Source organism: Pseudorasbora parva, chromosome 15, assembly GCF_024679245.1.
Source record: "Pseudorasbora parva isolate DD20220531a chromosome 15, ASM2467924v1, whole genome shotgun sequence".
NCBI classification, from domain to species: Eukaryota; Metazoa; Chordata; class Actinopteri; order Cypriniformes; family Gobionidae; genus Pseudorasbora; species Pseudorasbora parva.
The window spans coordinates 20,522,621-20,545,112 of NC_090186.1; the positions used below are offsets into that span (position 1 = coordinate 20,522,621).

Below are 22,492 nucleotides of genomic sequence, written 5' to 3' on the forward strand. Positions count from 1 at the left end.
TATGGAAAAAGTGTTGAAAGTGCGTCTGCAGTCCAAAGGCTCACGGCCGTTTCACACCGCAAGCGTGAGCGGCGTGTATTTTTTTCAACACCCATGTTAATCAATGAGTGCATTCACACCGGGAGCAGGAGCAGCGCGTAAGCATCAAGCAGGAGCATCGAGCAGGAGCAGCAGTAATGCAAGGCTTTCGGCGGCGAGTCTATTTTTTCTGCGCTGCTGCTGCTCAATTAAAGTGAATGTACATGTTTAATGGACAAAATAAATTTGATTTCACACAAAAAGTGCCCAAAATCTTTGCACAAGAAGTTGTTTTAACAAGAACTAGAGTATATCCAAAAAAAAAATGAAGAATAAAAAATATCTGTAGAAGATTTACCCTTTTAAACTGGTTTTAATTATTCAGTTTGGGTGAAAGTATGGTTACGATTATAACAAATAAAGTAAACTAGCCAGAAAATATGATAAAATTGCTTTTAGTTTAGTATGTAATACTCAGACCAGGTATAGGCTCTAGCATTGTGGTCAAGACGTCGCATACGCATCTTGAACTCCGAGAAGGCACTTTCAACACTTTTCCACGGAAGGCGATCGGCCCGGAACTTTAATTAAAAAAGTTTTAAATATGGATATTTTTCTAACACAAACGCAACGATTTACTTCAGTAGGCCTTTATTAACCTCTCAGGGCCACGTGGAGCACATTATTTGATGGACAGATGCATTTTTATAGACTTCAAAAACAGAGCAACAACCCCTGCCATTCTTAAACTTGGATTAGCCAGAATTTTTTAAATATAACTCTGATTGCATTCGTCTGAAAGAAGACTGTCATATACACCTAGGATGACTTGAGGGTGAGTAAATCATAGGCTAATTTTCATTTTTGGGTGAACTATCCCTTTAAGAACAAAATGTTCACTTGTTGCCTAATATATCCCACCCACTAACAAGTGCCGTGATGAAGAGATAATCAGTGTCATAATGTTATTATGGCTGATCGCTGTGTATATATGCTTTGGAATATAAATCGCTGCATACTGGTTTAGATTTAGAGATTTTGATTAAAAATTGTGACTTATATATTCTGGAAAATACTATAACAGTTACCATAGTTACTTATGGTTATATGGATTTCTATGTGGTTTGAAGAGGATCACTCACATTTAGCAGGGCCTCCTGCCTCTGAGGGAGGGAGGACAGCTGTGACTCAGAGTGGTAGAGGTTCATGCCCTTCCGCAGGGCACGCAGGTCTCCTGGATTACACTGTCAAATGACACAAGAGCAAATGAGAGACAATTCAGAGCATATTAAACATTCCATCAAACAAAACATACTTCACTGTTAGTGGCAAGATGAAAAGTGAGAGAAAGTTTTGTAAGTCCCCTGCATGAGGAAAGAGAGAAAAAAGTATTACGAGAAACTGGAATCAGGGGAAGTGAGAGAGGGGATAGTGATTGCAGTACCAGTTTTGACCACAATCTTACATACACTTCCTTTAAAAATAAGCTGTTTATTTACTCTTGACTAGATTTTGACTAGCTTGAAAATGTTATTGAAATGTATCCTTGAAAAAAAGATGTTAGAGATGTTTGTCTTTTTTTCCCCTATTCAAACAAAAATAGCTAGCCAGGGTGTTTCCAAGCTGGCCGCAGAGTGAACTGACTAGTCTGGTTTGGCTATACCCACTTGTTATGCTAAATTCTATTCAAAGTCAAATGTGTTATATTTGATATCTTCAACTTTCATCCAGTGTTCAACTGGTCAATGCGCAGGAGAGGTATTTAGATACAAAACATTTATGCTATCTTTAGTGTTGCAAGTGTTTGAATGTCAACAAAGCCATCTTTAGTAGCCTAAGCTCTTTGTTTTGCTTCAGAGAAGATCATTTGATGTGTTTTATTGTGATATAATGTAGGAACTTTGTTCATTAATGCATTTTAAAAGTGTATGAATGTTTGTCATTAAGTGTACACAAGCTCACTGTTGCCATGTTTGGCAATCATATTCCTGCATCTTGACAAAATCTCGAGTGCTGATGTCAAAGTTGCATACATTTTTCCAGGTATGAATTCTGAGTTTTTGAGCTTAATGGAACTTAGCATTATTACCCCCGACCAGAACAAACTCCCACACAGCTTCCTGTTCTCATTCCTGTAGGTATTCTCATCCATAGAAAGTATGCTCGTATCTCTTCATGCTGCTATAATAGAGACACCCACAGGCTCCAGCTGGCATCATCTCTAATCACCAGTGATCCTTATGACATTTTCAATGTCTTGCTTTCATGTCCTCTGAATGCATGTGATCACTGTAAGAAAGACCTATAAATAAATCTGTCAGTCGCTTTTAGAAGAGAAACTGTGTTTTTGGTGGCTGCAAGGAAGATGTGAACTTCACATTTGCCTGCAACCTAAACAGACTGTATTGCCCACAAACCATTCATGGTATTTAGGACACCTTGATGCAGGACTGATGTACTTGTATAGACAAGTACACTTTTGTTTTGTATGCAGTTTGTGTAGAATTTGATGAAAAATGCTGATCAAACTTTAAAAAAAAATACTGGAAAACACAGGGTGTTTTCCACAGGGTGCACGTCATCAAAGGGGCTTGGATTATATTTGTTCGAATCTTAAACGGAGAGCTTGTTTGTATATGCATTCACCTTCACAATTTCTCCCAAAAATGATGGTCATGTTATGTAAGTACTCTGTGTATCATTAAATTCTTTTATTTTTTTACAACACCGGCAAAGATCCTTTAATCCAACACGCGTGACAAGGTTGCCAAGTTTTTTACAACAAAACCCGCCAACTACTAGCCCTAAACAATAGCTTCTCGAGGGGTTCTCCGGGAAAAAAAATTGTGTTTTGGGGGTAAAATGTGTTATTTTGGCAAGGTTGCCTGCTAAAATTCGCACTCATGGGTCTATATATCACATAATAGTCGCTTCAACCCGCAAAAAAAAAAAACATGGACTTGGCAACACAGTGCAGTGAAGCTCTGTTGACATCGCTTCGTTGCTCTGATTGGTTGTAGGTCTATCCAATTGACGTCTTTCCTGGTTCGGCTGAAACACGTCCCATAATCACAGCCCAATGGAGCAGTTTCAGACTCATATTCTGACTAGAATTGAGTATGACCACGTCAGGCTAGCGATTAATCACAACTTAATCACACATTTTTTATCATTTATCAGTTGCAAATGTATCTTAACATTTGAGTTTAAATTAAGTTTTTAATACTCTAATCAACATGGGTATGAACAAATATGCATGCTTTTTGCAAATGTACGTTTATTAGTGAAACCATAATTATTCAATAATAATCAATAATACGGCATGAAAACTAGACATGTATCAAAGGTCATAGATGTTTATCAAATAACTTGTTGAAGTTTGTTAAGTGATTTTTCTAATTTTAAGAATATAAATAAATGGAGTTTTTACACTGGCAGTTTAATTTTAACTGTCAGTTGTATGATAAATTGGTGTGAAAGCTGTCATGCGGACCTGGGAATGCACCAGAACCGCATCATACCTGGAGGAGGTCCATACTCCACCAGTAGGAATATAGTGTGGCCCCTTTAAGAGATGCGTGTTCCTGAAATGCCGGTATTTTTTTGTGTGTGCGCCGAACTGTGCCGCAATTCACATGAACAGTGTGAGAAACACAGACTTGGGAGTGCTCTTGTTCAGAAAAGTAACCTCTTTTAGCCAAATGTAATATATAGTTCAATAAAACATATACTGTAAGTGGTGATGGTGTTGATGATTTACCTCGGAGCGAGAGTGAGCTTGCAGTGCATCGTGCTCGGCCTACAGAGAATGTGCTCATTGTAAAAATTCACTTTTTTTTCAAACTGGACATATGGCAGCTTGTAGGCAATAACTTCACTTTTGATTTAGAATAGTAATGTTAATGTTAACCATTTTCTTTCACTATTAATGTTTGCTGCTGCATCCTTTCAATCTATGGCTAATCTCAATTTCTCCAACTACGGGCTACCATGGATCAAACAAGAAAATGCACACTGGGTTAATTGTGCGTTAATAAATTTAGTGCCCTTAAAATTAATTTGCGTTAATTTTAACATTTTGAAATATAATTTATAAACAAACTATCATAACCATGCAATTTTAATTACCTCATCTGTCGACAAGATGCAGGTGAATTGCAAAGCTGGTGCATATCCATATTGCAATTATCAGATAGTTTCTTTGCTGTTTTCTCACAGCAGTCATTTTTGTTGTGTGTTTATTGTGTTAAAGGGTTACTTCAGCAATTAGCATATGGCTTTGTATCAGTAGAAACCCTGGAGTATATGGAAAAATTCCTCCTATGATGCAAGTATCGTCAATTTGCGTCATAGGAGGAATTTTTCCAGAAATAAAATGCATAAATCTCTTGTCTCAGGGGGATATGAGGGGGGAAAGCACAAACATTTGAATATACTCCAATTACATTCAGACAAGAGATTTATGCAATTTATATCTAGAAAAATTCCTCCTATGATGCAAATTGATGATATTTGCATCATAGGAGGAATGTTTGGCCAAAGGCTAAAGACTACAGCCAGCAGAGGGAGCCATTTCCGCATGTTTTGAACCCGCGAAAGAGATGTCTTTTTCGTTTTAGAAAATTAGGGAAAAACTATTAAACTTAGGGCATACAAAGGGTTTGTGCTTAGTTACCTACTGAATCATTTACAAATTTAAGCTTGTTGTACAAACTGTATGGTACACTTAGATTTATATAATGGAATTATATTCAATGGTGTCCAAAAATCTGAGAAGCACTCAAAAAGTGCTTCTATTATGCAATATATGAACACCTTTGTCATGTGTTGTCTATAATCTTGTTTATTTTTTAAATGAGCCTGAATGCACTGAGGGAGTGTCAGAATTCCTGTAGACTGACGTTATTTCTTGTCACTGTGGCAACATAAATAGGTTCACCCTATGAAATACCAGCACTGCCAGAACGAAACCTGTTTGAAGGGCCAGAATTCCTCACCTGACTGTATTGTTACTCTGACAACATCATACAAATAAAGTAATTAGTAAAACATCTGACTACAATAGAGTAACAAATCCAAATGTTAAGGTTGTTATTTCTGACGAGACATATACACTTTGCATTGTTTCTCATCTGACAAGACTTTTTGCACATTTAATTACCATTATGCTAGAGATGAGTAGGATCATGTTGTCATTCAACACATATTCAATTACTGCCTAGACTGTTTTTTATTTTATTTTAAATTTAGTTTTAATATTTTTGCAGTAGTGATTCAGGGACAGTTCATTCTCATTAAAACATTACTTTGTGTAACAACTTCACCACATTCAACAACAAATTATTGCCAATTCATGTACATTTGTATGAACAAATATGCTACATTCTGTTCTATTCTTATTTTAAACACATTTCGGATTAAGGTCTGATGGACTGTAATTATAGATTTTCTTCATTCAGACATTAAGACAACCTAAAAACAGTCAGTCATTCATAGTCAGTCATACAATTCAACCGGATTCAAGCTTGACAGACAGTGCTAACACAGAGTGGTGCATTTTCTTAGAGATGATATGGGACGATGGCCAAGACAGATAAGGGGGCATTTATTAAAAATTTAAATATGTTCATACTCATCTTTACATCTATCAGTTTGTCAGACATGAAAAATTGACGCTGCACTACCTGTGTTGCTTGAATAAATTATAAGATCGGAAAGAGGGACAAGCATATGAGCTCATGCATCAGAAGCCCCCGAGCACAGCCCGGCATGTTAGCACAAGCACTTAGACTAGCATGCCATTTTACACACCAGCTTTTAAAGTTAGAGAACGTGAATATAGAGAAAAGAAACAAGCAAGAAGAGAGCTAAGAGGACATAAAGCTCCACCACCAACGATCAAAAGTGTGGTAAAGTTACCTTCATGGATAGCTTTGATAAGCTATAACGGCTACAGGGCTGGAGAACACAAGAGACATTTCACAAACCAATTAAAGAAATTCATCATAATTAACAGATAAATAGTCAGGCTTTGGACTTCACACTTTTGTTCAACCCTCTGTTGCTTATCACATGACGATTTGACAGGAGACCACCCCATTGAAATCAATGTACTATATTTTAGTTGGATAAATGTTTTTTTTTAATTTATTTTTATTTTTTACTAAAGTATATTTATGGAACAATTATTGCCCATTTATTACATATTAATCACTTTTTTCACATTTTTAAATAAATAAATAAATAAATAAATATATATATATATATATATATATATATATATATATATATATATATATATATATATATATATATATATATATATATATATATATATATAAATAAACCCTGTACTATTGTAAATCTTGAATGCATCAACATCTTTGTTGATCCTGGAACAACATTCCACTCAACCAATCAATTTTTCAAAACAGTTTATGTCAAGTTTTGGCTTACAACCAGGGTTAGGTGCTTCTACATTAGTGTTATTCACCCTAATATAATTTCCTTCTGATATTAGGGATAAGTTATGGGTAGGATTAGGTTTAGGGCTAGGGATAGGGTTTGGACTACATTTTTGGACTGGAATGTTGTTTCAGGATCAACCAAATTTGCTGATTTGTTTCAACAAAATATGTTGATCCAGGAAAATATCTTGCTCGGCAAAATCAACAGTGAATGGTCGAAGACCATTTTTTGAGATATCACCAGTGAAAGTTGATATCTCAAAAAATTACTTTCAGTAAGAATATTTGTGTATGCAATACCAAACGTTTCTACTAGATTACATATATTTCCAATGTGGTCATTTTTAACTGCGAACAGTGCAAGTGTGACAATTAGTTTTTAGCACCATTTAACTTTTTTGAATCATGTCCATGATTTTATGTGTGTGTTCACATAGCAAGCGCCAAAACCTTTACCAAGTTGATAAAGTAAATAAGACAAAAACAAAAAAATTCCTGTTAAAAAAATCTGAACAGTACCAGAGGGTTAAAGTTTTTTTTTTTTTGTCTAGCCGCAGCCCCAATGTTTGGAGCTCTATCTGTGTTTATCCAGGACATTCAAAGTTAGCATGTCATCTGAGGCCACCACATTCAAATTTAATCTCCTAACTGAATGAAATACATAATCTGTTTAGATCACTTTAAAGACTGACCATCAGGCCCAATTATTCTCACCTGTTGAAATTTCTGAAGGAAATAAAGCTAGTATGGTTTTTTAAACTAAGAACAGAACAGATTTTACACAGGAGAAACAAAACAAATGCATTCAGCAATATGTGGATGTTCTGTCTTTAAAGACATTGGTTATGCTTTGTACTCTACTTATTTAAAGATTGACCACAACATCCATTTCTGGAATGAAAAGTAAGCAGGTACATTTCCAGGTGCACATTATGCATAATGTAGCTATAAAGATTGCTTGGACAATTTTTAGCAGTACACAAGCATATACAGTGGCCTCAAAATGTATTTCAACACTTTTGTCACATAAAATTAGATGACAAAATATCCAACTGACAAACAAATATAAAAAAAAAGATTTAAAAAAAAAAAGACTCCACACAAATTATACTAACATTTCTTAAACTTAATTCACACTTTCTTATTGATTTTTTTTTAAAACTAACTGGTGTTAGTAAATTATTTAAAGTTCAAACAGGTCAAAGTAACATTAGTTGTTCACCACAATAACTATGAATATGTTAAACACAATATCTATTGTTTTAGAATCTGAAGTCAAATTAACTTCAGAACATGTTGTATTTCTTCAATGCCATTCAGTTTGATAGTATTCATTAGACATTCCTATACTGAGTTTGTTGATTCATGGGGTCTTACACCAAAATGTAGCTTCTATTCCAAAACATTAGATTAGCCCATTATTGGAGTTAAAACCAAATTGTCCACACAATTAAAATCGTTTTTTGTGTTCTGTTTTTGTGTTTTGAATGCAGCATTCAATTTAATGTTGTTAATATCAATGACTGACAATCAAGATGAAGGCAACTGGAAAGATAATTAAGGCAAAGGAAATGCTGAATGAATACAACTATTACAAAACAACAATTCAGTTTAAAATGCAATGCTGCACCTGCAGTTCAGATTGTAATAGTTAAAACTAAATTGCAATCAGCCATGAATTATATGCTCAGGTGTGTGGCCAGTAGTGCTGGGGTGACGCATTACGAGTAACTAGTAAAGTAACTATTTACAACAAAATATCTGTTACTTTTTCAAATAAGTTAAGTTAAATAAGTCAATACTTTGTTTTCCCATGTATTGACTGACAGCTCTCCTGTCCTCATATTAAGAGAAATCAGGAGTAAGTGTGAGTCGTTATGTGTGCTATGTAAACATGATGGTTATTGTAGTTTTAATCTAGAATACATTTGAGCATGCAATAAAAACAGGGAAATGCAAACCTGGAGAAATTAAATGTTAAATGATGCAAATATATATTATGTACTTAATCTCACTTTATTAACCAATGTCTTTGCTGATCAAAAAGAACTTTGCTGACCTTTGATGATCAAAAAAAAGTATGCATTTTCAAAAACACATTTCGTTCCATAAAAAGTAACCAAGTAACCTAATTAGTTACTTCTTTAGGGAGTTATGCAATGCTGCAATGTATTCTTTTTAAAAGTAACTGTCCCCTAATGTGGTGACCAGTTTCTACGAGGACGTGAATGTGACACATGTCAGCAAAAGACTTATTGGGCCTTCACATGACAACAAACCTTTCGATCTCAGGGTCACAAATAAGTTACAAACCAAAGTGTCATCTCTCACAACAGCTGAAATGGCTTTTAGGAAAAGCTTAGTGTAGGCAGCCTGGGAAATCAAGAGTTCAGCTCAGTTCATGTGCGCTCAGGACAGCGTTCTCTTAAGGATTGAGCTCTCGTCTGAATTAATCATGCTTCAAGTGAATTCACTCATTCTCAGAGGACTACAGCGATGAGACGCAAACCGTTTTCTCTCATTTGACCAGAGGGGGAAAGTAACTCTCTTGCATTTTAATCACAGTTTTACAAAGTGCTTTCCATCCTGGGGATAAAATACTTTCAGACATACAAAGCACTATGTTCCACATGTTCGGAGAAAGAGACTCAAATAGCTGTGCATCGAAAAGGCACAACAATTTAAAGCGTACCACCGTCTGATACACCCACATCCACTGCGAGACAGAGCGGGGCTGGCAATGAAAATGTAATGAGGATATATGATTAAAAGAGAGAATTATTGCAGATCCAAGGACTCCTTCAAGCCCTTGGCCATGCCAACACTCTCTGCTTTGTTTCTATGAATACTGTGATGAATGCTACCTACAAAGGCCTTCATAAGAACTGCTTTGTAGTCAGTATTTCTAGTGCCCACACAGTGTTTTTATTCTCACTCGAGACTGAAGGAATAATTCACCCAGAAATTAAAATTCTGTCATCACTTATGCACCACATTGCCAATCTGAATATACGACTTTCTTTCATCCATGTAACACAAAATGTGAAATGCTAAAGAAAGGTGTAAGGTTGGTCTATGTGGTTTACAGGGATTCTCCATGGGCGTAATGGTTTTTATACTGTACAAACCGTATTTTCTATCCCCTTACACTGCCCCTGCCCCTAAACCTACCCATCACAGGAAACATTCTGCATTTTTACTTTCTCAAAAAAACATCATTTAGTATGTTTTTAAGGCCATTTGAATTATGAGGACATTTGATATGTCCTCATAAACTACATTTATAGTGTAATACCAGTGTAATACCCATGTAGTTATACAAATTAGTGTCCTCATAAACCACACACACACACACACACACACACACACACACACACACACACACACACACACACACACACACACACACACACACACACACACACACACACACACACACACACACACACACACACACACACACATAAATTTGACAAAGGAAAAGGTTTTAAAAATGTTAATGAATTAATCTTAAACCTACAATGATATACTTACTGTAATGGCATTACACTCCTAATTATAATACCTTATATTGAAACCAAAGATAGATTACAGTAAAACAGAGTACAAATAGTAATCATCAGGGCCCGGTTCCCCAAAACGTTCTTATCGCTAAGTAGTACTTAACCTATTCCTTAACCTCTCTCTTAACCCTATGGCACGATTCCCGAAACATTCGTACGCTAAGTATATCTTATGTAAGTCACACTTTCGTAAGGTTGGTCTGGACCATTCGTAGCGCTCTCTTAGCGTTGTTTAAGCTCAAGACGCTAGTCGCCGCCACTGTGCAGCAGTCTTTAGAAGTCAGCGCAGTACAGTACAAAATAAAAACAATGATTTTATGTTATGGACATTTTAAGACTAATAATAAAATATGTTTGCAATGGATACAGGCCTATTTATGAAGTTGACTTTATTTGGTATCAGAACTAATATGGTGGTAATTAGGCTATTTTGTAATGTCATTAAAGCGTTTAAATTGGCAATCACTTTAGATAATTAACATCTGGCAAACAATTTGGCTCTAAATGGCTAAGATCTATAAATGGGTAAGCATGGTGATGTCCAGTAAGCAACCAACTATGGCAGTGATACAACGTATCCTTCTTTTAAATCAAAGATGACGCCGGCCACGTAGACATTTAGTCCATGTCAATGTCTTTATTCGACAAAACTTAAGCCCTTTTGACATTTTGCCTGACATGGCTATATTAAAAAAAAATTTGCCTCCCAAGTGTGTTGTCCATTTCATTTATTTGAACTCAAAATCAACGCAAAATAACACACAATGTGTTAAAATGACACATGATGTGTTAAGTAGTTTAACACAATACATTGTGTTAAAATTTACTCATCATTTTTAGAGTGTACCATTAATGTAAAAGTGCATTATATATATATTTTTTTAGAAGTCTTTAAACCCATGTCAAGAACAACGGGATAAGGAGGGTGGATGATTAGCAAGGGATACCCGTCTACCCTTCACAACATATCGTGTGAACATATTACTGACAATTTTATAGCTTTAATATTCTATATTTTACGGATAACTTAAACTATGTTGAAATAAATGTTACTGTAATAATTTGAGGAATGTTTCATTTGCATAGAACGTGTTGTCTTCTTAAAGCCGTAATGCACCTTCACGTGAAGTGGAAAATCGTTCTGAGCAATCGATTCAGCACCTTCACTTGGGACAGCGCCTTTGTTAAGTCATTCTTAGAGGCAGCGTGTTAAGAAGCTTTCTAAGAGAGACTTTCGTGAAACATACTTAGGAACATAAACAACTTTGGTAAGCTATATCTTTTCGTGTCTTGTTAGCAGGCTAAGAGTGAGCGTTATCGGGAGACATAAATACAACTTCAACAAATTACATATTTAAAAAGCCATTAATGAGTGACAAACTAAGTACACCCTATGATTCAATTGCTTGTAGAGACACTCCGTTTTATTTTTATTTTTGGGTGAACTATTACTTTACCTGCTTTTAAAAACGAACACGTGGCTTCTTTTCAACAGTCCCTACGTGAAGCTATGAAAATGTAATTGCCCCCCACTTCTCTAAATATGCACATCTTATTCCTACCTACACAAGCTTGAGGTGAAAGAACTAGCGAAATCCTATTCAAGTGCTGAGGAGAGTGGGCTGTAATGCTCTTCTGCTGGATGGTTTAACGGCAAGTGTTTTGTTGTAGATGTCTGTACAATAGATGGTGGAATACATTTGTGACATTTGGTGATAAGCAGGTTGATTGTGGTACCCTCAGGATATATAGGTGAACTTTAAATGCTCTTTCGGTTGGTAAAACCCACTCATTCTCCACGAAAGAGGTTAAATTGAGGCCACAGACGCTCAGAGATGCCCACACAATCCCATCGTGACGGTAAGCTGCTCCTTCTTCCTGCCGGAGGGGATGCTATGTGCCAATTTAACAGTTTGACCCACCATGAATTAAAGATTGGCTGCCTCTTTCGTAACCCCAAACTGCCAACACTAAGGGTTGGTACCCTAAGGCAAATCTAGGTCTAGTTAATCATATTTTCAAGTGCTATAGAAAGAAAACATGTTGTTAACTCAGGCCTTACTTGTGACAGCAGTTTGTTGTTATTGTCCTCTAGAATCCGGACCTTGGTTTCTAGCTGGCGAATGTAGTTTGAGGATGCATCTGTAAGACACAAAAAGGGGGAGAGCAATTCAAATTCTAATGTAAAACAAAACAAAATAAACTTCAGTATAAGTAGTGCAACTAGCAGCTTTTGTGTTGTGAAAAGAATAATTTATGTAAACCAATTTTTGCTGGGAACTTACTGTAAAGGACCATTTCATTGGTTGGACCTGGAAAACACACTACGAGTATCTGCTGACCAAATATTTTTTAACAAAAGGGGGGAATTTCAATTCAACATAAGTGATAAGCAATGAAAGAAAGGGTCACTAAATGAATCAATGGTTAAAATCAAATAATCACTAAATGATTATTCACTGAATAATCAATCTTTTTAGGTATTAAGATTTGTTCAAAGTCGAATTAGCACATCAGGTGAAGTATTTAAGTCACTCCTGCCCAAAAAACGCATACCTTTGATATTTTTCAAACTGCTTAAACACTAACTATCACAAGGTAGAATTTCAGTTTAATTAAAGACTTGAGAATACATCTTGTGATCTATTTTGGGGGTTGTTTTAAATTTAATTCAGCCTACTTAATTTCTCATACATATTAACCCCACATTGCTTTAAGCCTAAAATTAGCCTCCCTTCTGGTAACACAGTTCAAATTATTTCTGTTTTCTCTGTGAACAGTGTCAAAGAATTCAAATGCCCAAAAGCATTATTCATGGTTTGATGTGGCCTGTACAGAGCCAGTAACATTGCAATAAATGAGTAATACTACTCTTTTCATTTCTGGGCTGGCATCATGGTTCTGGCAAGGCTGCATGGAAAAGTATACACTTCATCACAGACCTAACATTCAAGGCTGTAGAAAAGTTACAAAAAACAAACAAACAAAAATGAATAATGCAGTGCAATACAATACTGAACTATAAGATCACTGGTTACATGGTTTAGATTAAGTGAATGATAAAAATACAAAGTTCTGTCGCTCAAGATGGTGCAGGCTAATAGGTCCTTAAAGGCTTAGTTCACCCAAAAATAAAATTTATGTCAATTATTAACTCCTCCTAATGTCGTTCCACACCCTCAGTTAGACCACAGTTTAAGATATTTTATATTTAGTCCAACAGCGTATCTAAGTGTAGGTACACTATACTATCCATGTCCAGAAAGGAAATAAAAACATCATCAAAGTAGTCCATATGTGACATCAGTTGGTTAATTAGAATCTCTTAAAGCATCGAAAATACATTTTGGTCCAAAAATAACAAAAACTACGACTTTATTCAGCATTGTCTTCTCTTCCACGGTTGTTTTCAATCCTCAAATAAAGATTAAAATGGTTAAGAATCAGCGTATTGATTCATGATTCAGATCGCCAATGTCACATGATTTCAGCAGTTTGGCACGCGATCCGAATCATGAATCAATCCGCTGTCGAATAACTGTCGAATAACATTAAAAAGTTGATTCATTTCACTAATTCCATTCAAAAAGTGAAACTTGTATATGGCATTCATTCATTACACACAGACTGATATATTTCAAATGTTTATTACTTTTAATTTTGATGATTATAACTGAAAAAAACTAAGGAAATTCCCAAACTAAATATCTCAGAAAATTTGAATATTGTGAAAAGGTTCAATATTGTATTGAAGACACCTGGTGCCATACTCTAATAAGATAATTAACTCAAAACACTTGCAAAGGCCTTTAAATGGTCTCTCATTCTAGTTATGCTACACAACCATTGGGAAGACTGTGGACTTGACAGTTGCCGAAAAGACGACCATTGACTCCTTGCACAAGGTGGCAAGACACAAAATTTCATTACAAAAGAGGCTGGCTGTTCACAGAGCTCTGTGAGTGAAGGGAAAAGATTGTACAAAAAAGCATACAAGCAATAGGGATAATCGCACCCTGGAGAGGATTGTAAAATAAAAACCCATTCAAAAAGTGGGGGGAGATTCACAAAGAGTGGACTGCAGCTGGAGTCAGTACTTCAAGAACCACTACGCACAGACATATGCAAGACATGGGATTGACATGACATGATCGACCCCATGCCACGCCGCATTGCTGCAGTAATTCAGGCAAAAGGACCCAACTAAGTATTGAGTGCTGAGACAAAGAGTGGACTGCAGCTGGAGTCAGTACTTCAAGAACCACTACGCACAGACATATGCAAGACATGGGATTGACATGACATGATCGACCCCCATGCCACGCCGCATTGCTGCAGTAATTCAGGCAAAAGGACCCAACTAAGTATTGAGTGCTGTACATGCTCATACTTTTCATGTTTATACTTTTCAGTTGGTCAATATTTTCTGAGATACTGAATTTGGGATTTTCCTTAGTTGTCAGTTATAATCATCATAATTAAAAGAAATAAACATTCTGTGTGTAATGAATATTCAGGTTGTGTAATGAATACAAGTTTCACTTTTTAAATGGAATTAGTGAATAAATCAACTTTTTGACGATATTCTAATTATATGAACAGCCCCTGTATGTACTCATATAAAAACACAGTAATAAACATGTTTTTAACAAAAACATTTAAATGAAAAACACAGCAACTTCGGGAAACAGTTGAGTTAGGAAGCAATTAAATCAATAAAATCAAGCATAGCGTCAGTTCTGTCAGGCCACAAGCTTGCATCAGCTGACTTTCAGTTAAACACGTCTACCTATAGGAATACAACTTTTATCACAGCATCCATATATAAATTCCTTCAGCACTATTAACTGCTATCGTATTCTCCAGAGCTCATTTACCCTCCTCCATCCCCAGCTGCTCCTCTAGCCCATTCAGGATTTAGTATTCTGCTTCCCATGAATCAGACTAAATTTCCAAATTACTTTGTACATTTAATATCGACATTAATGATATTGGCAATACATTAAGTTGGTTCTGTTCTGTTTACCCTAGGGGTTATCACTGCTCTCCCTGCTCTTATCCACGCTAATTTGCGAGAACTTCTTGCCCAGAACAGAACCATACCGCCAGTCCAAACTGTATGCTAATAGTCAATCAATCATCTATGACGCTAGTGGTCCTGACAGAATTATAGTTTTGAATAGATTTATTGAAACACCCATTTGAACTAATTCATGGAAACAACTGGCCCACTAACTGAATGTGACTCTACACTCCCCTAACGTACAGTATTTCATGTTTGTAAAATATATTACGCTGCAATTTAAAATTTCTTAACATTTCTCAGTTGGCCTTATTGACCAACTGAGCAAAGACCTTATTTAACAATTACTATTGTGATTAGGAATAAAGCGCATACTTTCACTAACATTTTAAAAACTGTTAAGGCATGCAGTTTGTTTAATTTGGCTATCCAAGGAGTAAAAAACATGAGTTGACATTTAGCTGGGAAACTGTCACTGCCAAAAGTTCCTTATTGAGGAAGAAAAGACAAAAAGTGTTTATGTGCACTGGAATCCTTTTTTTTCCTTCTTAATTTTAATTCTTTCATTCATTCATTTATGTTCAGTGTTTGTGAAAATAACATGGCCATATTTCCTCTAATAATTGTGTCATTTTTTATTCCAGGGTGTAGAATATGGGTGGCATTAGTTATTAGCCTAAAAGTTAAACCCACTGTTGTGTCTGAGTAAAACCCTCAGCAGTGGACAGTGAGGCAGAGCTGGGCGGCTGCAAATCCCTAGTGACACTCTAATCTAACTTCATCTGGTTGACTGAACTATGAGCATGGGCCAAGCTGATTAAGAATCAACTCTGATCCATAAAACCCCTGGACAAGCGTCCAAGTGAAAAGATCCACCCACTGCCAAAAACCATTCCAACCAGAACCAACTATTAGAAATATGGGTCACACTTTAGATTAGGGTCCAATTCTCACCATTAATAACTATTAACTATGACTTATACCTTAATTATCCCCTAATTCCTGCGTATTATTAGTTAGTACGGTAGGTGTTTAGTGTAGGTATAGGGTAGGAATAACTATTATGTCTTCGCAAATCCCGCTGGGCCTGATTCAAGACAACATCCAGTGCTTGTTTTATTCAGTATTGCTTATTCAAAACTATTATACTCACAGTGCAGTATTGTATTATATATTATATTATATAATGCAATATATAATAGGGCTGCAACTACTAATTGCTATAATCAATAAACATCACATTTGTGACCAGTTTGCCATGTCAGGTGTAAGGGTGTTGGATGTTGCTCAAGGGTGTTGCTCTGTGGCCACTATTCTTCTAATTTCTTTTTCTTTACAATAAAATGATCTCCATGCCACAACACAAAAGAATTGGTCAAAACTGACAATGAAGATTATTTTTATTCTGTCATGACACCTTTCAGAAGATTGGTATGGCCATAGAGACATGGTAATGGTAATGAATATGCCAGTGCTCATTTATTTGGTCTTGGTGGAATAGATCCGTTACACTGCTGCAGAACAAGTACCGGGATTTCCTACTGCCAATACATTCACAGACTTTGAGCATGCATTACCGGCTGCTGCTGAGTCAACCCCTTCTGTAGCAGATACAGGTGGAGCTAGGGAAGGTGGAGGTTTTCTGAAAATGCACTGCAATGCAGACTGCTACAGCAACACTACCGGTATTTGCACCGTAACCGATATGTTGCACTGCAAGAGCAACCAATCAGTTGTGCAATGAAGATAATGATGTGATCAGAGTTAAATACCAGATCTTTTTCATGTTAGAACTAGGTCATTATTTTCAGAATATATTAATTTCAAACAAATTTTAAACAAACAATGAATATTAGGATTGATTGCAGTGTATAGTTCATATGTCAGCGAATAACCTAAATTTTACTGATATATGTCCACTGTTTTAACGTAAGAGAAGTACTGACATATGTAGGTTGAATATGCAAGGCTTCTAGTTATGTGCAAAACCAGTCCATTATGCTGCTTGATATTGCACATAATTTTGTATCATATTATTTTAATTATCAGAATCAAACACTAGTTTGTAGCGCAAAATGTTTTGCCATTTACTGCTTTGATATTCTTCTAGCTATTTACCTAGAGGCAAAATAATTGGAAGTCTCACACATTCACATTAAATAGCTTACTTCTGTAAATACTTCAAATACTTAAATACTTACTTCAAATTAAGGTGGATACTTATCTTTAAATGTAACAAATTCAAAGTTATGCATGTATTTTCATATATACTTTATATTTCATTTATACAGTCTGACTATTTTGAGTGTCTGACGATTATTTCTGCTGCTACTAATCTTCAAAACAGTTTTATATTATTTTAAAAAAAGTTTTAGTTTTGTGTTTGTATTGTTGGGTGTGTATGTCTGTATTGTGTTTATTGTTGCGGTGTATAAAATTGCACATAATGTAGGCCATAACTTGTCATATTTAGTTTACTACATCACAGACTCCAGATATTCTACATCTCCAAATGTATTGAGACAACACGACACATAATCAAATACATCTAACATGCTGATCAGCTATTTGTCCATGTTAGCTCAGTGAACTGACATGGATGTGTTTATGTGTGGCGGCACAACGTGGCTGAGCGTGTGGGGGTGGGGTAGCTAGTCTGTCCCTCTCGCTTTGTCGCTTCCAATCGCATCAGCAATGCCATGACCCACTTCCATAGACGCCACTGCGGCACAAGGCTCACGGGGGAATCTTCAGGATAGGCCGCATGGGCAGCAAATGTTAAGCTGTCTTCATGACATCAGAAGCAGCCCAATCCAACAGCAGTCACACCCAAATCCCACTAATGTTTCAAGGTTTGTTCCAGGAGAACTGATGAATTAAATGAATTCCGACTTCTTGAAAAGACGCTGATGAGACTACAGTAACGCTGTCGATCAGTTTCCTTTGAACATCTGTAGAAACTCACTGTGAGCGCTGCCTACTGCATGTGTTTTAAACACAAATGACACTGAGTCTTGGAGAAAGAGAGAGGGAAAAACTAGGAGGAAAACACTCCAAGCAAAATCTTTAAATGGGTGTGTGCAATAAGTTGCTGGATCAATTGCTGCAAGATGTGGCAGTCCAAGCAGAAACAACAGTCCCTAAAATAATTCATTCCATACTGTCTGACCTCATTCTGTTAGAAAACTACAGCACGGCAGACAATGAAACTTGAATTAAAGAGAGCAGAAAAAAAAGCTATAGACCTTCTATAAACTTAAGTTCACTCTGTTTGTCTGAGTTTAGAATTTAAACTTGGCTAAAAAGAAAGTGAAAACAAATCTAGTTTAATAGCCTGCACAAGCTTTTTTTGTCTCACTGCAAGATATAGGAAATACGAACAGAGGACAAGGGAAAACAAAGAATGTTAGAGAAAGACAGAAATGGATAGAGAAATGGATAGAGAGAGAGAGAGAGAGAGAGAGAGAGAGAGAGAGAGAGAGAGAGAGAGAGAGAGAGAGAGAGAGAGAGAGAGAGAGAGAGAGAGAGAGAGAGAGATGACATGTCATGTTTGGATATTAAGTTCAGGTTCTAGACTGGGACCCATTAAGCATATTAGTTGTGTTTGCCAAGGCATGCTTCACTATTAGTATTGCTCTGTTGGGGATTTGAAAAAAAAAAAAAAAACTAGTCTAAACTGGAACATGTATAATGATTCAAATTGCGTGACTTGTCGAGTAGAGGTGTGGTATCCCTTTTAACATTTCACAATATCCACCTGATAAAAATCCCTTACCACCACACTAGAGCCAATGGCCAAATGGTGTACATCCTCTGTCTGCTTGAGAAGAAATAACTCTCTAAACCAACAGTTGGCAGTGCTCACCAATAGCCACCAATTAAAAAAGAGAAACCAGAAGAGCTAGGCCTTCACATAGGGACCGCCTTCGTAGTGCCGCTATGACGTAATTGCGCTTCAAATGCGGCCTTTGAAGTGCGCGCCCTTCACTTTGGGACAGAGCTAATGTAAACAACTGATGTGTACCAATTCGCCTACTTGCACTGTGCCTTACAATGATGTATTCTTTTTGTAAAGAAAAAATACATACTTTTGAGTGTGTAGCAGAAGAGTAGGCAAGCTTTGGGACATACTATTTCCGTCATAATTGCGTCTTGAACGGACAGCAAAAAAAAAAAAAAAATCTGAAAATTCCTCCCTCACGCTCTCATTTCTGTCAATAGGGGGGAGGGGGAGATGTGAGGCAGGATTTTGCAGCCGGGACTTTTTACTGCGCTGAGTTGAAGTACTCTCAGAAGTGTTATTCCGCCATACATTATAGTTCTCCTTTTTAATCCGCTTAGAAAAGCGGCACGTTTTATTTTATGTCACCATACTAGGTTGTTCGACTATTCATGTAACTGTATTTAAATAGGGAAAATGTGGAGGTGTTTGGTCGCTTCTAACTTGATCTCTGATTGGTACCATAGTGAATGAACTGGGCTAGTGGGCTAAGCTAAATGCTATCAGAATGTCACCGCGCGTCAGAGAGATTAAGTGCACGCACTCAGACCAGAGAGGTATGTATCAACTCCTTTTAGTTAAGGGAATAACATAATTTAATATGAAAAAGCGGTGAAGTATCCCTTTAAGTGCATGCATCCTGTAGCCGTTTAAACTGCTCTGTCAATCACAGTTAAAATCCTCCACAATCATTTTAATCCTACCATATAGGAGAGAAATCCAGTAGCACGTTAATCTGGAAGTTATGGGTCTTTTTAATGTAGAGAACTCTACTCATGTGTTTGCAATTTGCATAATAATGCATTTAAAAGGTAATAACCAAACGTAACGCTGTTGCAGATGAATGTGGATAGCATTGAATAAATATATTTAGGTCAGGTGTTAGCCTGATATTAGCCATTAGCAGGTGCACGGATCTGAGCTTCAGATTTTAATTGGAAAAAGTAGACTATACAGTATCTTTTGGAATACTCATTTCAATATAATACAATTTTGAACTCAATAATTCTAATTTCAAATACTATTTAGGATGGATAGTATGCAAAATGGGATGCAGCAAATTTGGTGACAAAGGAGTGGTGACAAAGTCTCACCGGTGGAGAGAGTGGTAAGTAGTATTGGTCACGTAAACGTTGAAAACATTTGGACTGCCATCAAAGTGATAGTGGAAGACTCCACTAACTCATTGTATGGACAAAAACTGTTTTTTTATTGTTCCACTGAAGTAGGAAGTCATTCATGCAGATTCAGAATGATACACTGTAAAACATTAATTAGAAAAAAAGTTACCTGGTGGCCTTAAAATGTTGAGTTAATTGAAATTTAAAATGTAAGTCAATACAATGAAATTTTTTGAGATTCGACAACCTTTATTAATATATTATTAAAGATTTTGTAAGCATATTGGCTAATTGTGTGTTTTATTTGTGATGGTTTTTCAAATTTTTTATGTGGCTCAGATACAATAATATTTTGAGTTTCTATTTATTAAACACATTTTCTTCATTGTATCAATTTTTTTATTTCAATAAATTCAAAATTTTAAGGCAACCAGGTTACTTCATTTTTTAAGGTAAACCAACATTTTTTTTTATTTTTATTGTTTTTGTTTTTTACAGTGTATGAGTGTAAATGATGACAGGATTTAGATTTTTGGGTGAGCTATCCATTTGAAGTCAATCAATCAACTTATATAGCGCTTTTACAATGACGATTGTTTCAAAGCAGCTTCAAAGTGACTAAATAACAAGTTACAATGTAACAGTACACCTTCAATCATTACCTCAGCTAGGCGAGTTGTCTTTAGTTTAATCATTGACTGCAACAGTGACCTTGATCCTTACTTGAGCACACAACTACAAATTAAGCCATTTGCTCAGAGCCGAGTCGTCTCTTCAGGGAGACAAAAGTGCTGTTTATTTACTCTGTTAGGAAACTAGGCAGGGCATTAATTATGTCTTGTGTTTAAAAGATAAGTTTGTAAAAATGTGGATGTTGAAATACTTTTTCTTATTCAAGTCCAATATTCAGAGAAAACTACGTAAGACATACGTCATTTGTAGGTTGATTTTCAAGTCAAGTCGTAAAGCACTTTGTACAATATAGATTGATTCAATTGTTTTCAGTTTTACATAAATAAACTTTTGCTAAATTAAGAAATCAATTAAGAAATTACTTTAATTTCTGCTGTAAAGAAAAAATAAAATATAAAAATATTAATTTTTTAATATTTATTGTCTTTAAAAAAAGCACAAAAAAAACCTGTTGATTGTCCAGACCAGCATCTGTTTGTGACAGATGGGCAGAGTTTGAAAAGTCGTTATTTTAGTCATTCCATTGAATGCCACTACTGATGCAGAAATAATACACTTACCACTTCACCTTTAAGATGGGTGAGGTCAAGTCTTTAACTTTTACACTCATTTCATTTATAAGCCGAATTATACAACATTTTCAATAACCTCTTATTTATTTTCATTCGCATGTTTAAGGACCTACCTGTTTGGGGACCACGCTGGAGAAGGTTTTACAAAGCTTTGATCTGTCCTTAAAGCAATGTGAAGTCAACAGTGAAAAAAGAAGAAACTACAGAGATCAGGCTAGTCTACCAAACTGCTGCTGGACATGAAAGGAAACTCTTAGAGAAGTGAGCACTTTTTTGGAACTTGCAGAAATTGTCCTTTTACCAGAGCCTTTAAACAGTCTGTTTGGTGCCAGAGTTTGGTTTATTTGACTGATTCAAAAGTTTGTTGTTGTTTTTTTGGACTGAAAAGCAATAGTGCTTCTTAAATTAACACACCCCTGTTTTTTGAAAATAGGCAATTTTCCCACCCACCTACAGTTAAACTATTGAGTTTTACCATTTTCAAATCCATTCAGCCGATCTCCGGGTCTGGCGGGTAGCACTTTTAGCATAGCTTAGAATAGGCCATTGAATTCAATTAGACCGTTAGCATCTCACTCAAAAAAAATTAGAGTTTCGATATTTTTCTCATTTAAAACGTAACTCTTATGTAGTTACATTGTGTACTAAGACCGATGGAAACTGAAAGGGATTTTGATGAAAACGTAATAATCAAGGAACTTACCATACCATGGGTAAAACAGGCGCAATGAAATGCAAATATGAACCTATTGAGCCTATTTTCAAAAAATAGTGGTGTGTCCTTTTAATACTGTTCCTGATGGCCCCCAAACAGTTTGGATTTAGGATATCTCCACATGAAACATATCCATTGCAGGACACTGTAGCCGACAAGTTATATCATATGTTTGATAAAATTCCACATACTTTCATTGTTTCCTGAACTTCCACAATCAAATTGTCTTCCAAAAACATAGTGGTTAGAAAAATGATCCCATAATCCCTCAGGCCTACTAGCTCCATGACCATGTAAGTGCTGGCCACATGAGAACACAA

General features: G+C 36.0%; 1 protein-coding gene and 1 long non-coding RNA gene across 3 annotated transcripts in view; one reads left to right on the forward strand and one right to left on the reverse strand.

Annotated features, from left to right (window-relative positions):
- Positions 1-22,492, reverse strand: part of ccdc85cb (coiled-coil domain containing 85C, b) — a 66,564-nt gene that overhangs the window by 18,148 nt on the left and 25,924 nt on the right. Inside the window, exons 2-4 of one of the 2 annotated variants that reach the window (XM_067417339.1) lie at positions 12,111-12,190; positions 5,938-5,976; positions 1,161-1,262 (exon numbers count right to left, since the gene is read on the reverse strand). In XM_067417339.1, coding sequence (XP_067273440.1) covers positions 1,161-1,262; positions 5,938-5,976; positions 12,111-12,190 — 221 coding nt within the window. The remainder of the gene's footprint in view (positions 1-1,160; positions 1,263-5,937; positions 5,977-12,110; positions 12,191-22,492) is intronic. The other variant, XM_067417340.1, reaches the window with a different exon arrangement.
- Positions 19,582-21,609, forward strand: LOC137041275 (uncharacterized). The gene is made up of 3 exons (XR_010898080.1): positions 19,582-19,628; positions 20,101-20,179; positions 21,564-21,609. It is a non-coding gene; the product is annotated as an uncharacterized lncRNA (long non-coding RNA).